At 34.5% G+C, this 17,685-nt stretch overlaps 1 protein-coding gene across 2 annotated transcripts in view; it reads left to right on the top strand.

The window, feature by feature from the left end:
• Positions 1-15,874, top strand: part of METTL25 (methyltransferase like 25) — a 114,906-nt gene extending 99,032 nt beyond the window's left edge. For both annotated transcript variants that reach the window (XM_012442085.3, XM_064376923.1), the window contains exons 10-12: positions 13,348-13,422; positions 13,980-14,051; positions 15,637-15,874. In XM_012442085.3, the coding sequence (XP_012297508.2) occupies positions 13,348-13,422; positions 13,980-14,051; positions 15,637-15,729 (240 nt within the window). In that variant the 3' untranslated portion in view covers positions 15,730-15,874. The remainder of the gene's footprint in view (positions 1-13,347; positions 13,423-13,979; positions 14,052-15,636) is intronic.
• Positions 15,875-17,685: the final 1,811 nt, after the last annotated feature.

Genomic DNA, 17,685 nt, shown 5'->3' with positions numbered 1-17,685 from the left:
TCCTTCCAGCTATTTGAAACTATATAGTATATTATTGTGAACTATAGTCATCCTACAGTGCTATAGACCACTAGAACTTAATCCTCTCATCTAGCTATAATTTTGTATTCTTTAACAAATCGCTCCCCATAATGCACTTCCCCCTACCCTTTCAAGCCTTTGGAATCCTCTGTGCTACATTCTACTTTTTTTTTTTCAGTTTCTGCATCTGAGTGAGAACATACTACATTCTACTTTTTTTTTTTCAGTTTCTGCATCTGAGTGAGAACATACTATGTTTTTAATGTTCTGATCCTGACTTATTTCATTTAACATAATGTTCTGCAGTTCTACACATGTTGCCAGGAATGAAGGATTTCATTATTTTTTATGGCTGAATCATATTTCATTGTTTATATATACCACATTTTCTTTGTCCCTGTTAATCTGTTGATGGACACCTAGGTTGATTCAATAACTTGGCTATTATAAATAGTGCTAAAGTAAACATAGGGATGCCAATGTGTCTTTGATATATTGATTTCTTTTCCTTTGGGTAAATGCCAAGCAGTGGGATTGCTGAATCATATGATAGTTCTATTTATAGTTCTTTCAGGAACCTCTATCCGCTTCTCCATAGTGGCTACACTAGTTTACATTCTCACCAACAGTATATAGGAGTTCCTTTTCTCTGCATCTTTGCCAACATTTTTTATTTTTTATCTTTTTCATAATAGCCATTCTAATTGGGTGAGATGATACATCATTGTGGTTTTGATTTGCATTTCCCTGATTATTAGTGATGTTGAACATTTTTTTCTGTGCTTTATGGCCATTTGTATGTGTTCTTTTGAGAAATGTCAGTTCAGATTATTTGTCCATTTTTTCCCTTAGATTTTGGGTTTGTTGTTGTTCTTGTTTTGCTGTTGAAATATTTGAGTTCCTTGTATATTCTGGATATTAATTACTAGTTGGATGAAAAGTTTGGAAATCTTTACCCCTAGTCTGTAGGTTGAATTCACTCTGATGATTGTTTTCTTTGCTCTGCAAAAGCTTTTTTAGTTTGATATAATCTTCTTTTCTTATTTTCTGCTTTACTTGCCTGTGCTTTTGAGGTCTTACTCAAAAATATTCTTCCAGAGCAATATCCTAAAGCATTTCTCCTTTGTTTTCTCCTAGGAGTTTTGTTGTTTTGGGTCTTATATTTAGGTCATGGATCCATTTTGAGTTGATTTTTGTATAGGATGAGAAGTGAGGTGTCTACTTTAATTCCTTAGCATGTAGATATCCAGTTTTCCCAGACATTTATGGAAGTGACTATTCTTTTTCCGATATATATTCTTGACATCTTTTCAAACATCAGTTGACTGGAGACATGTGAATTTATTTCTAGGTTCTCTATTCTATTGCATTTGTCTATGTTTCTGTTTTTATGCCAGTTTCATGTTGTTTTGATTACTACAGCTTTGTAAAATATTTTGAAGTCTAGTAATGTTGTGCTTCCAGCTTTGTTCTTTTTGTTCAAGATGGCTGTGGCTATTCTGGATCTTTTATAACTCCATACAAATTTTAATTTTATTTTCTAATTCTGTGTAGAATGTCATTGGTATTTTGATAGCGATTGCATTGAACCTGTACATTGCTTTGTGTAGTATGGTCATTTTAACATTATTAATTCTTTGGATCCGTGAGCATGGGATGTTTTTCCATTTTTTTTCTATCTTCTTCAGTTTCTTCAGTGTTTTATAGTTTTCCTTGTAGAGGTCTTTTACCTCCTTGGTTAAATTTATTCATATATATTTTATTTCCTTTATAGCTATTGTGAGTGGAATTGACTTCTTGATTTTTTTAATCTAGTTCATTATCTATAGAAATTCAACAATTTTTATATGTTGATTTTGTGTTCTGAAATTCTACTAAATTTGTTTATTCTACCAATTTTCTTGGTAGAATCTTTAGGTTTTTCTATCTATAATAAGATCATGTCATATGCAAACAGGGATAATTTTACTTTCTCCTTTCCAATTTGGATTTCTCTATTTCTTTCTCTTGCCTAGTTGCCCCGATTAGAACTTCCAGTACTGTGTTGCGTAAGAGTGGTAAGACTGGGCATCTTTGCCCTGTTAAAGTTCTTAGAGGAAAAGCTTTCAGTTTTTTCCCCTTTCAGTATGATGTTAGCTGTGGAATTGTCATATGTGGCCTTTATTATGTTGAAGTATGTTTCTCCTATGTCCAGGTTTTTTTAAGTTTTTATCATGAAGGGATATTGAATTTTATCCAATGTTTTTTCTACATCTATTGAAATAACAATATAGTTTTTGTCCTTCATTCTATTGATGTGATGTGTCACATTTATTTGTGTATGTTGAACCAGCCATGCATTCCTGAGATATATCTCACTTGATCATAGTGTATTATCTTTCTGATATTCTGTTGGATTCAGTTTGCTAGTATTTTGTTGATAATTTTTGTGTTTAATGTTTTTTAGAGGTATTGTCCTGTAGTTCTATGTTTTTGTTGTTGTGTCCTTATCTGGTTTTGGTATCAGTGTTATGCTGGCTTCGTATAATGAGTTAGTAAGAATTCCCTACACTTTAATTATTTGCAATAGTTCCAAAGTAATTGGTATTCATTCTATTTTAAAGTTTCAGTAGAATTCATCTGTGAAGCCATCCAATCCTGGTATTTTCTTTGTTTGAAAGACTTTTATTAATCACTGATTCAAATTTATTACTTGTTATTGGTCTATTCAGGTTTTCTGTTTCTTCCTGGTTCAATGCTGGTAGGTCATATGTGTCTCGGAACTTACCTATTTGCACTGCCTTTTCTAATTTTTTGGTGCATAGCTGTTCATAATAGTTTCTAATGATTCTTTGTATTCTGTGGTATTTGTTGTGACATCTCTGTTTTTGTTTTGGAGTTTTAAAAGTTGGTTCTTATTGCCTTTTTTTTTTTAGTTTGTCTTACTAATTGTTTGCAGATTTTGTTTATCTTTTCAAAACAACAATTTTTTGTTTTATTCTCTTTGTACTTATTTATTGCCATAAACTTACCCCTTAGTACTGCTTTTCGTGTGTTCAATAGGTTTTAGCATGTTATGTTTCTGTTTTCCATTGTTTTAAGGAATTTTTTAACTTCATTCTTAGTTTTGTTGTTTTTTTTATATCCATTGGTCATTCAGGAGCATGTTTTTTAATTTCCATGTATTTTTCATAGGTGTGAATTTTCCTCTTGTTATTAATGTTTAGTTGTATTCCATTGTGGCCAGATAAGATACTTGGTATGATTTTGATTTTTAAAATTTTTTGAGACTTTTTTGTGTCCTAACATACGGTTGATCCTGGAGAATATTCTGTGTGCTGATGAAAAGAATGTGTATTCTGCAGCTGCTGGGTGAAATATTCTATAAGTGTCTGTTCTGTTAGCTTCGCCTAATATGCAGTTTAAATCTAATGGGGTTTTTTGTGTTGTTGATCTTCTGTCTAGATGATTTATTCAATGCTGAGAGTGAGGTGTTGAAGTCCCCAACTATTACTATAGTTGGGTCTATCTATCTCTTTGGATCTAATAATACTTATTTTATATATCTAGGTACACCAGTATAAGTTGCATCTGTATTTAAAATTGTTATATTATCTTGCTAACGTAATCCCTTTATTATTACATAGTGTCTCTCTTTATAGTTATTGGCTTAAATTCTGTTCTGCCTAATCTACTCCTGCTCGGTTTTTCCATTAGCATAGAATATCTTTTCTTTTCTTTTCTTTTTTTATTTTTTTTTGAGATGGAATCTTGCTCTGAAACCCAGGCTGGAGAGCAGTGTGTGATCTTGGCTTCCAAGTGCTGAGGTAATGCGTGAGCCACAGCACCTGGCTGGAATATCATTTTGTAATCCCTTCACTTTAAGCCTATGAGTGTGTTTACAAGTGAGGTAAGTTTCCTACAGACTGCATATAGTTGGGTCTTTAAAAAAAAAATCTATTTTGCCAGTTTATATGTTTAAATTGGAGAATGTAGTCCATTTACCTTCAGGGCTATTATTGACAGGCGACGACTTACTTTTGGCATTTTTTAATTGTTTTCTGGTTGTTTTTTATATCATTTTTTTTTTCTTGCTTACCTCTTATTTATTTTTGTGATTGATTGGGTAGTTTTCTGCAGTGATAAAATTTGATTCCTTCCTTTTTCTCTTTTGTATATCACCTCTACCAGTGAGTTTTATTGTTTCATGCTTTGATAATGGTGATTGTTAGTTTTTCATTTCAGATGTAAGACTCAATTGAGCACTTTTAAAGGCCAGTCTAAGGATGATGAATTCTCTTAGGTTTTACTTATCCGTGATAAGTATCTACATTTCTGAAAGATAGCTTTTCTGGGTATCATCATCTTGGCTGGCAGTTTTTTGTTTTTTGTTTGTTTGTTTGTTTTTTTGAAACGGAGTTTCGCTCTTGTTACCCAGGCTGGAGTACAATGGTGCGATCTCGGTTCACTGCAACCTCTGCCTCCTGGGTTCAGGCAATTCTTCCTGCCTCAGCCTCCTGAGTAGCTGGGATTACAGGCACGCGCCGACATGCCCAGCTAATTTTTTGCATTTTTAGTAGAGACAGGGTTTCACCATGTTGACCAGGATGGTCTCAATCTCTTGACCTCGTGATCCACCCGCCTCGGCCTCCCAAAGTGCTGGGATTACAGGTGTGAGCCACCATGCCCGGCCAGTTTTTTTGTTTTATCTTTCAGTGCTTTGACTATATCATGCCATTCTTTCCTGGAAAATAAGCTTTCTGCTGAAAAATCCACTGTTAGTCTAATTGAGATTCCCTTATATGTGACTTGATGTTTTTCTGTTGGTGATTTTAGAATTCTTTATTTGCCTTGGAGAGGACCTGTTTGGGTTTAATCTATTTGGTGTCTTTGAGCTTCCTCGACATAGATGTTCATTTATCTTCCAAGACTTGGGAAGTTTTCAACTATTATTTCCTTAAGTATGTTTTCTATACCTTTTTCCTTCTGGAATACCCATAATGCAAATATTTGCTTGATAGCCTTAATGGTGTCCCATAAATCCTATAGGCTTTTTTCTTCATTTTTTAAAATTTCTTTTTGTCTGTCTGTATTATTTCAGAAGACCTGTCTTCAAGTTCAGAAATTCTTTCTCTCAAAGCCCTTTCCTACACCAGCATTCTCAAAGTCTCTATGATTTTTCAAGCCTAGTGTATGAACTAAAATTAAGATCTTTGCTGAATTTTTTAAAATAACCCAGCAGAAAACAAGTACTGTTCCAGTCCACTAATAATCTCCCTGTAATCTGTTCAACTTTGTAAATTGGTCAAATCTAGCAAAGAGATTGGCCAACTGGAAAAATTTGATTTTCAAATATACCTCTAAGTATTCTTATGAAAAGATGTGACAAAGAGATAATGGAATTCTGGGAGAAAGTTATATTTATTTATAAAGACCTTTGGAGGAAAGGTCAGCTAAGACATGAGGAGGCACTCTAAAGAAGAAGCTGGGAAACTACCTCCTAAATAACTGGCTGACCCCATCCTTGAGGATTCAAGGGACCATCTTAAGCCTCATCCTACTTGTGGCAGATACTGTACAAATGCGTAGAGCAGTGGGTTAGCTTGTCATGCTACCTTACAACTATGATGGAGAGGTGATATCTGTATGCTGGGGCTGAAAGATGTGTACTATATTTGGATGCTCAGATGAAATTGTCTGGGTTAATGTCACCTTTTAGAAGAAGATGCATTAAAGGGAATGGCATACCTTTTGAAAGGGATGCCTTCTTGACTATAGAAAATGCAACCAAGACTGACAGTGGCTTGTATTGCTATTTTGTGCACAGAGGGTGGTTCAGTGACATGAAAGTCGCCCTATCATTGGAGATTAAACCAGCCAGGAACACAAGTATTCCCATGTCGTCTAGAGTCTTCTACCTCTGCTCCTCCAATGCCATTACCCATGTAGAACCATGATCCAGTAGCAACTTCACCTTCTCCAACTCAGCCAGCAGAAACTCAGATTATAACATTACAGGAAACAAGGACACAACCCACCAACTCACCATTGTACTCCAACACAACAGATGGGAATGGCACCTACAGTGTACTCCTACACAACAAATGGGAATCTTCAGATGGCCTTTGACATAACAAACTCATGTCCCCAGCACAAAATCCACAGATGTCTACCACCTCTAAGGGAATCTCTGTGGGAATCTGTATTTCTGCCTTGGTATTTCTCACTTTTTTGGATGTCAGCATTACCATAAAGTATTTCTGTATCATATGCAAGATGCTGTACCTGCGTATAGTTTTGTTGAGTAACCTTCTGTATTAGTCTGTTCTTATTATAAAGAACTGCCCAAGACTGGGTAATTTATGAAGGAAAGAGGTTTAATTGACTTACAGTTCTGCAGGACTGGGGAGTATTCAGAAAACTTACGATCATGGCAGAAGGAAACAAACACATCCATCTTCACATGGCAGTAGGAAGGAGAAGAATGAGAGCTGAGGAAGCAGAGGAGGCCCTTATAAAACCATCAGATCTCATGAGCACTTACTATCATGAAAATAGCATGGGGGAAACTGCCTCCGTGATTCAATTAACTCCTACCAGGTCCCTCCCAGGCTATACGGGGATTATGGGAACTGCAATTCAAGATGAGATTTGAGTGGGGATACAGCCAAACCGTATCACCTTCAAATTGGAGCTTTGCAATGTGCAGGTGAAAGACAAGTGCAAGCAGCAGACAGTATCTACATTATTGAGGTTAATCTTTATGTTATGGAATAAAGTGGTGCTCTTTGAGGTCTTATGCCCATGACTGCAGAAGATAGTGACCAGATACTACCGTGTCAGACATATCTTAAACTCCAGGATTATTTTTCTGTTTTAGTTTCATCTAGCATTTCAACATGTCAGTAATATTGAGTAGAGTGAGTCTCTAGCTCTGAATTCTGTAGAGTCAGCTTCATTGTTAATATAGTTCTCATTTTTTATACTAAAACAGACTCAATCTTTCTGATCATTGCAGAGTTCCCTCTCAAACATGAACACTTTAGAATTGTATGTTCTCTTTAGACTCCATAAATCTTGTGTCCATCAAAGAGAATAATCACTGACAACATAGGAAATGAACTTCTATCTTGGCCACTAAAGCTGTCCAGAAGAAAGAAATAGGACTTAAAAATCAAATCTGATTTGAAACTTCATTTGGAAGAAATTTGTGGTTATTTCTTATTTCTATATTATAACTCCAAATGTTTCATTTCTTAGTTTCCCCCAAAGGTGCCCAGTGAACCCAGGCTTTTATTTCATCCATAGAAATAAAATAGGAGTGAATCTAATTTGACTGTAACAGGTATATCTGTTTCTCATGGCTCTGGAAATATGATTCTTTCAGTACTTGATCCCAGGATCAGGGTAGCTATTTTGCCAGTCAAAAGAAGCTGAGTATTTTACCAGTCAAAAGAAGTAAATATGGACCAAGCAGACACTAGGAGGAGAAAATCATTTGCCATGTGATTAAACACTTTTATGCTGTTTCTACTACATTTTTGCCACAATGCTAGGCACTATGGTAAATAACCATCAGGTTCTCAGAACTAATTTTTACAAGGCAGGGCAGAAATGAAAGGGAAAAGAGGAAAGAATAGGAAAAACCTTTCTGCCTTAGAAAAGTTACATTGCAAGTATTATAGTGTTTGAAACTGTCACTAGTTTCAACCCAAATTCTAAACTTGTAAATGCCTTCAAATCACTTATATATTTAAAATTGTTTCAGAAAGTTAAAGGATCTTTTTCATATCTAGTCAATTACAGTGTACAATACAATTGTGAGGCTTATTGTAAACATATCTTCAGTTACCAGTATAATTGTTTAGAAATACAGATTTGCAAGGGCTAGATTTGTCAGAAGAGAACCATTTCTACATTAACAGTTAAGGTTGAGTATTACTTTCTATTTCAATTTGAGTAAACCCTGAACAATTCACACTTGGTGTTTAGAGGTGCCCCAACCATAATGGTCTAGGAGGACAGGATGCTCGCTTTCAAAGGCAATATTTTCAACACTGTTCTGCAGAGGTCTAAGAAAGTAATAGATCCTTTGAATGAAAGTCCTATGGGAAGTAAAATTGTGATTCATGGTATTTCAGATTTTCTAAATGAGACCAGCCTGATCTGGCCTAAATATTTTTTTTCATACTACAGTGTTTGGTTTTTTAAAATTTGAAGCAACATGCATAAACCTGAGAATTTGAAATGAAAGCTCAGATTTGTAGCTTCTCTGAAAAGACATGGGTAGATTAGACTGCATTACTGTGTGGTCAGGGCCCCACTAGATGGGGCCACATTCTCTAGCCCCCAAGTCCTCATCTTCCCTGACTCTTCACTTTTGTTACCTGCCTGGTACCTGTAGGGATTTGAGTTTATGGCACCTGCCCTATTCTCCATACTCTTCCTGGAGAGTTATTATGCATGGTAAAGGCTCTGGGAATATGGTTAGCTTTGTTTAACAAGCATTGCCAAAACTTGCATGAACACATGAGCACAGTGACTAGTAGCATTCTGTGAAACAGAATATATAGGGACTTAGGATAGTAAACAGAATTAGGAATAGGGTGTGAGTTCTGATCCTAACTCTTAACAGTAACACCGTATGACATTAGGGCACATTATTCTTTATGTCTAAATCGTTTTTATCTGTTAGATGTAATCATTTCCATACAAGCTGTGTCATGTGATGATAACTCCAATAAACTGTTACTTGAAAAAATACATTACATATTCTGAAGCAGTGTGGAGAATTTATTTTAAAATACTATACGAATAAAAAGTGTTTCCTCAGAAAATTTCATAGTAATAGCAGACACAGCATTAGTGCTCAGTAAATAATTTCAATGGTGTTATATTCACAAGGCTCTTGGGAATATCTTTTTTCAATAGTTTATTTTTCAATAAGTTGATAAGAAATTTTGCTGTCCTCTTATACTATAAAAAGTTGTCAATAACTGAGAGAGAGAATAGATGAGAAGGGAGAAAAAGGGTGGAATCTACTTAATATGGGTTTTTCCTAAACATACATTAATCTTGCAGATTGCATCGAGTTTTGTTTTTTGTTTTTGATTCTTTGAGAAGCAGTTGAGATTCCATTACCTACAATCTGTCTTGGAATGTTGGGACATTGGTGTAATTAAGACTGTATATTTAAACTTAAAAAATTTTTCACATCTTTAAGAAATAGCAGAACCAATTGTTCACTTATGTCTATAAAGATTAAATAATTTTGTAAGTACATGAAAGTGTGAGGAACTCTTAGCGGTTTTCTAGGTTCATTTGTATGTGCACTCATCACTAACATTTTTTGTTTTTTTCGTTTTGAAAAAAAAGTCTTCTGCTTGGTCTAGTCTGTTATTGAAGCTTTCAATTGTATTTTTTATTTTGTTCCTTGAATTCTTCAGCTGCAGAATTTCTATTTGGTTCTTTTTTATATCTATCTCTTTAATTTCTAATTTCTGATTTCATTGATTTGTTAATCTGTACTAAGTTTTCTTAAGTTTTTTTTTTATTATTTCTCTGGCATTTTTTATCTTTCCTTATAGTTGGGTTCCACTACTAGAGAATTATTGTGTTCCTTTGGAGGTGTCATGTTTCCTTGCTTTTTCATGTTTGAGGTGTCCCTGCATTGGTTTCTGTGTACTTGGTGGAAAAGTCGCACCATCCAATTTTATGGAGTAGGTTTCATAAAGAAAGGCTTATTCATATGAGTGGGTTTTGGGACATTAGTTGGGTGGGGTGCATTGGCTGTGGTCCTAGGTGGATGCAGTAGTGTAGTATCCACATAGTTTCTTCTGATACAGTCCATGCTAGTGGCATTTGTGAGTGTTTCAGTGGCCCAGGCTGAGAGAGTTTGTGGACAGTGGTGGTACAGCTTTGCTAAGGGTGTCCTCACTGTGCCATTTCTCAGGTTGGAGGTGCATGCCTGCATATAATGGGTTAGCCAGCTTGGAACTGGCAAGGGGTTATGGGGAGTTACTCTGGCTGGGAGCATATGCACACAGTTGCTTGGCCACCTGAGGGTGTGACTGCCAAGAGCTGCCCACAGTGCTGTTTCTCAAGGCCTGGAATAGGGGTGCAAGGCTGTTGAGCTGACCTGGGGCATGTCATCCAGGGCTGTTCTGTGGGGGGCTGCTTCTCAAGTCTGGGATGTAGGTACACAGCCCCTTGGCTGGCATGGAGGCTTGTATACTGGGAAGGTCCCCAGAGCTATTTCTCAGGCCTGTGTCATGGGCCTACAGCTGCTCAGCCAGCCTGGGTGATTGCCCTCCAGAGACAGCCTGCAGGGCTCTTTCTCAGACTGTGATTGAGTGCATTGGGCCTTTGAGGGGCTCAGGGTGTGGGGCACTACAGGTCTGTTTGTACGTCCTTGGATGCAGGTGTGTAGTACTTCACCTGGCTCCAGAGCATATCAGTTGCTTGGAGGCTTCACGGACTGTCCCCCTCAGGAGAGGGTATGCCACAGTTTGGCCAGTTCAAGGGTAGGTGTACACTAGACAGGATTGTCAAACTGTTTTTGTGTCTGGAAGTTCGTTGGTTTCTCTACTATAGTACCAGAGTGACAGCCAATCCTGGACCCAGGCTCCATGCAGCTTAGGTGGCAGTCAGCCACCCATTTGGGCTTGGGAATGAAGATAGAGCCCCAGTGGTGTAGAGGTACAGTGTTAGTGACCTACAGAGAGGGTGCACTCCTGATGTTGCTCTGGTCTTAAGATGGCTCTGTGCTGTAGAAACTTGATGTACAAGGCTAGGTGGGAGTGAGGAGTGCACGCTGTGTGGATTCCTGGAAGCTCTCCAAACTGGGCTCACCACTTATGAAGACTATGAGATTCTCTTGCAGAAAGGATGATAGGTGTTTGTGGTAGCAATGGGTGCTGGTAGCGTTCTTCTGCTTACCTTTTCCCTGTAACAGGAAGTTTCTGCTGATTTGGGGCAGATTCTCATCCAATCAGAGAAGATAGAGCTACAGAGACTAGGTGTCTCCAAGCTGCTCTCCTGGACTTCTAATCACCACAGGTACATCTCCATCCACTTCCATGCTGTGCTCAGATGCTCTCCCTTCAACATTCCAATCAAATCTCATCTGTGTATTCATTGCCTTATCTCTTTCTTGTATGGGGGGACTAGCATCAGGCATCTGTAGTCAGTCTTCTTGCTGATGTCACTTTGTTTGTTATTTTTTTTTTCTGGATATTTCTAATCTGCAGATGATAGAGTTTGTTGGTACAGAAGGAGCAGTTATAAAAGGCCAACTGTACACGTCTTATGCTCTTGTAAGAACAGGCCATTTTTGTTTTGTTTTGGTTTTTTTTTTTTTTTTCATACAAATGTGCATATGGTTTTGCTGTTTGGAGTTATCCCTTGGCTTTTTTGCGTCAAACATACTTATAATGCATAGCCTATAATATCCAGTTTTGGATCTCTCAAAACAACAAACTTTTTTTTTAATATTAGAGGAAAATGGTGTTCTCACTTTTTCTCTCCAGAATACACTCCAAAGCAACAAACAGAATGAGAAAGAGAAACAAAACTCTCTTTGACAATATCAAATCTTAAACTATATATATTACAAAGTATAATGAAGGTAAAAGAGGGATTCAGAAAGATACCAAGAGGAAATACCCACAGTTACAGATCTCAGACAAAATCAACAGAACATAGTTATCTGAAGTGTCGTATCCTGAGGAACAAAATCAACAATCCCTAGTTTGAAACAAACACAACTGATGACCAGCATGGTGCTTCCCAATTTGACACAAAAGAAAAAAAAAGTAAATGGAACACCCAAGAAATCACACTGAAGAAACCTGTTTTTAGGAAGCAAAATAGGAAAGGTTATGAGTTCTGAGTTATCTTACAACTGCTGCTCTTCGGATGGTAGAGGAGAGAACTAAAGGCTATAATTGAACACACACAATTTTGTGAGATGAGAGTTTTTGTTGTCTTGAAGTTCAGGCCTGGATTTAGTCCAATATATTCTTCTGCAGAAGTTTTCTCCAGCAGGGACTCGTTTGATTCAAAAAAACGACAGACTTTTAAAAAGAATGAGGAGTGTGTAATCCGCATGGGTTCTGTACGAAAGGGGAAAGTTTTTCTGGAAGGCTTCACAAGAAATTGAATGAGACAAAGCCTTGCTTTCCACTACCCCTTGTACTTTTTTAAATTCAAAAGAAATTTAGTGCAATAATAAAAACAATAGAACTTTGAAACAAATAATAAATTCATTTAAACATTTGTAAATAAATCTGAGTACAAGTCCTTTCAGATTTTTTCTCATTTATCCAGCCTTTCATTTATTCTGACCACATCTAATTGACAGCAATTTCTCTAAGTGACTCTCCTTTATCAGACCTTTCACAAAGGCATTCAATTTATAGAATCAATTTTTCCTGTTGCTTTCATATTTCATTTGTTATATAATACTTATTTATATGATAGATTGAGTATTCCTTATCTAAAATGCCTCGGACCAGAGTGTTTCAGATTTCAGATTTTTTTTAAATATTTACCTTATATACTTACAAGTTGAGCATCCCTAATCTGAAAAATCCAAAATCTGAAATGCTCCAATGAACATTTCCTTTGAATGTCATGTTGGCACTCAAAAAGTTCAGGTTTTGGGGCATTTCAGGTTTTGGATTAGGTATATTCAACCTGTATGTTATGGCAATAATGTAGCTGGCATAGCAAGTTTAGAAATAAATACAATTCACCCTGTAACATAAAGCTTACCTAGAGGAGCATAAACACAATTGAACTAGAGAGAGGCCTGCTAAATACAGGAGTTCAACATACTGTAGGTATTTGTTTTAGAGAAAAAAAAAAAAAAGAAAAGTAATGCTCTTTAATGGATTTGTTAAGTGAATGTTAAAAGAAACTACCTTAAATATGGACATATGCTATTGTGTTTCTGTTGCCTTTGAATTTTGCTCAAAGATGTCTTGTTTTAGATACAGTGTTGTAAAATTTAATTTTAATCAAAAAGAGTTTGAACTCCTCCTATGTTCCCTAAGCATAATAACAAATGAAAGTAAATACTTCCTTTTTAGTTGTTGAAATTAAACAATATTAATAGGATGTTACTGGTGGTTTTAATTATGATGTGCTGCATACCCTGTATCAGTATAAAAGTTTTAAGTAATTTAGACTTATCTTGACTTACTTCATGAATATCCTTAGAGAGAGCTCTTCAGACACCTAAAGCTGTTTTAAATTGATGTCATGTTTATTTTACTTTAGGATATGTTTGACAAGGAAAACTATTTTTGAACTATTGTTAAATTTGTTGTTTTTTTTATCTTGAAGCTGCCAGAAAAAATTATAATGAACTACTATGAGAAGTATAAGCCTCGAATGAATGAGCTGGAAGCTTTTAATATGGTAAATCTCAGAGTTAAGCATATTAAATTGGATATGTTGCTAGACTTGAATAGGGTCCTATTAAATTTTATTATGGACCAAGCAATCTATGTTGTTTTTCTCTTACTGTAGAAAAACTGTTTGGGATCATTTCCTATTTCAGGATTATATTAGGTATCAGTAATGTAATAAAGAGAACACATGGTAGATTTCTCTTAAAAAAGTATTATAAATGCACAAAAAGTTTCAGAGTCCTTTGAACACATATTGGTCCCAATGCAGTTATTTCACAAGCATTCCTTTTAATGAATTTCATTCTTAGTACCCCTTTAAAAGCTTTCTATCACATCTGATTGCTTGGAGTCTACCTCACAGTCACCTAAAGGACATTGTTTTTCTATTATTAAAGAAAACCTTTTGATCTCTGAAATATTCATTTTCTGAAGATGTACATGGATACTGGAGATTGAGTCTATATAAACGTCTGTAGATACCTTTTCTTAAACATAAGTGTTAAGGAAATAAGCTAGTCTTTTTTTTTAAGTACCTCCAACCTACCTATCTAATTTTTATTTTAGTTGAAAGTTGTTCTGGCTCCTTGTATAGAGACTTTGATTCTTCTGGATCGACTTTGTTACCTGAAAGAGCAGGTAAATTATGTTATTTTAAAATACATAATAAATATTTTACTCAATACAGTAATATAGATCTACTTATATCTAGGATAAGGTTCTTTCACATAAAACTGGTAAGAAAATTTTTCTCATTATATTTTCATAGTTTAAATATTCATTCCATCTCTTTTTAAACATATACACATATGTACAACAGATGTTTTCAGCAAAGCTGCTATAGTAAAGTTTACATTCTTTTAATTGTATGGTAATTACTATACATAGGCAGTGAACGTAAACCACTATATATGAAATATTGTATAGCTGAAATTAATAAAGGCCAGACATAAAAGATATTGTGTATACATTTCATTTTGTAAGAATTTGTCTTTTAATTCACTTTTGGAGTGTTGGCCATATGGATTCCACAGAATAGAAACTTCTGATCAAGGAAGATTCCTTCTTTTTTTTTTTTTTTTTTTTTCACGATCTTATTTATCTATGTTGAATGACAAAAGTAGTGTCTTTTGGGTTATCTTTAAGGAAAACATTTTTTGCAGATTCTACTCTGAGCTATGGGTAAAATAAAGCTTGATGAACTGTTTAAATTAAACCCATTCGTGCACTCACCGAGTATTTCCACTATAAACTCTTTAACAATTTTATTGTGTCATATGATGAGCTTTACTTTCTTCTTTTTAACAAATGCTAATTGGAACAAATGGATATTTTAAAATGTTTGCTTTGTTCTAATTTGTATTTTTACGGAGAAAGGCAATTTTTAAATATGTAAATAATGATATACTTTCCTAAGCTGCCAGCTAACTTCAAATCACTGGAAAGCTTTAGTTCCTAAGTTAGTGGGTCATAAAATCAGTACCTATTTTACTAGATTCTCACATCTCTTTTCAAAGCAATCTCCATTGACCTATGTACAAGAGATAAGCAAAACAGTATGCACAAAGATTAACAGATTGTAATGAAATAACAGAAATTATATAAATGTTATTTTTAATATTTCAATTAATATAAAATGCACATTTATGTTAGAAAATTTTAAATACAGGATATATAATAAAATTAAGAGTAGTCATAATACTACCTTTTATTTAATAGCTTCAACTATTATATTTTTAGTATGCTTTCTATGGAATCTCTCAAATATATATGTGTTCTGTATATATATAGTTATGTGTGCACATTATTTGTACTTTGATTAAAATTAGAATCAAATTATAAATGCAGTTTTACATCTAATTTGTTTTATATATTTTATTCAGAATTTCCCACGGTATTAAATGTACTATAGAAAGTGAATAATATGTCATCATAAAATAATTTATTTAACTAATATCCATTTGTGATTGGCCACTTCTAGTTTTTCACAACCATAGCAAACAATAAACTCATAATTCGCTCTCTATGTACATCCTTGTTTCCTCAGCATAAATTTTCTTGAAGGTGTAATTGTGAATGTTAATTTTGTTTAACAAAGAATAAGAATTTTCTGTGGTATAGTTTGTTTTTATATATTTTTTATATTACAATACATAATCTGACTCATCTCTCATATTTTTCTTTAACAAATGATTGTATATCTAAATCACTCATCAATTTGCAGGAAGATATTGCGTGGTCTGCTCTTGTGAAGTTGTTTGATCCTGTGAAATCTCCCAGATGTTATGCTGTTATTGCTCTGAAGAAGCAGCAATGATTTCCACTGAAGCAAATTATTAGATGTGTTTCTCTGTGAGACCTGTTACTGAGACTGCTTTTCTAAACATTTATGTCCTGTTTTATAAAAATTTTAAAATGATTGCTCTATATTTTAAATAATAAAATAATGGCTAACAACAGAAGGTTAAAATCCATTTTTCCATTGTCAAAGCATACATTAATAAAATAAGAACCCATGATAATAATATAAAAGGGTTGACCTACATTCCTGAGTTAGTACACCAGTAGAAGATTGTAATCTACGTCTTAATTCCTGTTTGATATTTAAGACCCTCTATATTTGCTACAAATCACATTTTGATTTATTGAATTAAGCACAGATAAGAGGTAAAGGTAGTTGGTGCTGAAGATATTTGCAGTTTCATCCACATTTTGGAAGTGTTTTTCTTCTACCAGGAGGAAAAAAAGCTGCATTTAAAGGGAAGAAATATCCAGGAACCAGGTCAGAAACTTAAAAGTGCCTCATTTAAAGCACATTTTACACTGAGTTTTAATCTAAGTATATGGGATAATTCCCTTAAAGAAAGTTGTATCTTATAAGAAGATATTCTCTTTAGGGATTCTTGAGGCGATTTATCTTACAAAAGAAAGTGATGGGTTGACACTTAATGGAATTACCGTATAGTCTGTAAAAAGCCAATCTGAGTAAACCAAGGGTCAATGGAATGAGGCCAATGGAATGAGGCCAACACCCTGCCCATTGTGAAACAAGTCCTTTTTATTAGCAGAAAACTTGAGGATTCTAATGCATACCAAAAAGATGAACAACTGGAATAAAGCTTCCTTGATCCTCAACTAGAGAGATATTATAAAATTTTCCAAAGCAAAAAAAATAACTGCTTTTTTAAATATTGGCATCTATCCAACAAATAAGAATAATAATTATGTGTCTTTCTATTATAATATTAAGTTTACAGCCTATATATGTGTGTGTGTGTATACATATATATATATGTATACACACACACATATGGATAAACAGATTCTTTGTACAGATAGTACAATACTTGGAAAATAAGCCATTTTTAAGCTTTTTTTTCCTACACAATTTTTCACATATCTAGAAGTGGAGAGTGGAGTATAAGGAATTCCCATGTACTCATCACAAAATGCCATATAATTATCAACACTTTACCAATTTTGTTTCATCTATACCCACATAAACATGCACATGCACACCCTACCCACACATACCCTAGCTGGAGAACTTCAAAGCAAATTCCAGGAAGTTTGTTATTTCTAACAGTTAAGGGTTTTGTTTTGTTTGTTTGTAATTGTCTCATTCACATATCTGTGGCTGAAAAAGTCTTTATATCAGTTTCTTCAACTCAGAATCTAAACAAATTTAACACATTTGCATTTGCTTGATATGTCTGTTAGGTTGTTTTAAATATATAATGATTTCCCCTTCATTTTTTAAATTTCACTTCATTTTTATTTTTTTAAGAAACCAGGCAATTTATTCTATAAAATATGGATACATTCTATAGAATAAATTTCTAGATTTATCTGATTATACCCTCAGAGAGCCATTTAATACAACTTCCCAAGTATTTCCTAAAAGTTGTTAGATCTAGAAACTTAAGAGAGTCAAGTTGTTATTATGTGTTTGTTTTTGTCTTTTGGCAAAAATACTTCATAGTGTTATGTACTTTCTATTACATCATATCAAGAGACACGTCTTGTTTGGCTGTTCCATATTTAGTGATACTAAGATTGATCAGCAGCTTCAGTTGTTTTGAGTCTTATTTATTCAATATAAAGTTTTCCCATTAACCTTCCTTTGAATGGTTTTAGCAGACATTGGCAATGATAGAAAACAGAAAGAAAGAAAACCAGACTGTGAGTTCATTTGTCATATTCATACTGACTGCTTAAGAATCCTCCTCAGTTTCAATTTGTCAGTTGCATTCTTCCTCCTAAATAGCTTTCT

This window comes from Aotus nancymaae, unplaced genomic scaffold (assembly GCF_030222135.1).
Source record: "Aotus nancymaae isolate 86718 unplaced genomic scaffold, 86718_ANA_hifiasm-v0.15.2.pri h1tg000016l, whole genome shotgun sequence".
Classification (NCBI taxonomy): Eukaryota; Metazoa; Chordata; class Mammalia; order Primates; family Aotidae; genus Aotus; species Aotus nancymaae.
This window is presented reverse-complemented; position numbering and strand designations above follow the sequence as displayed.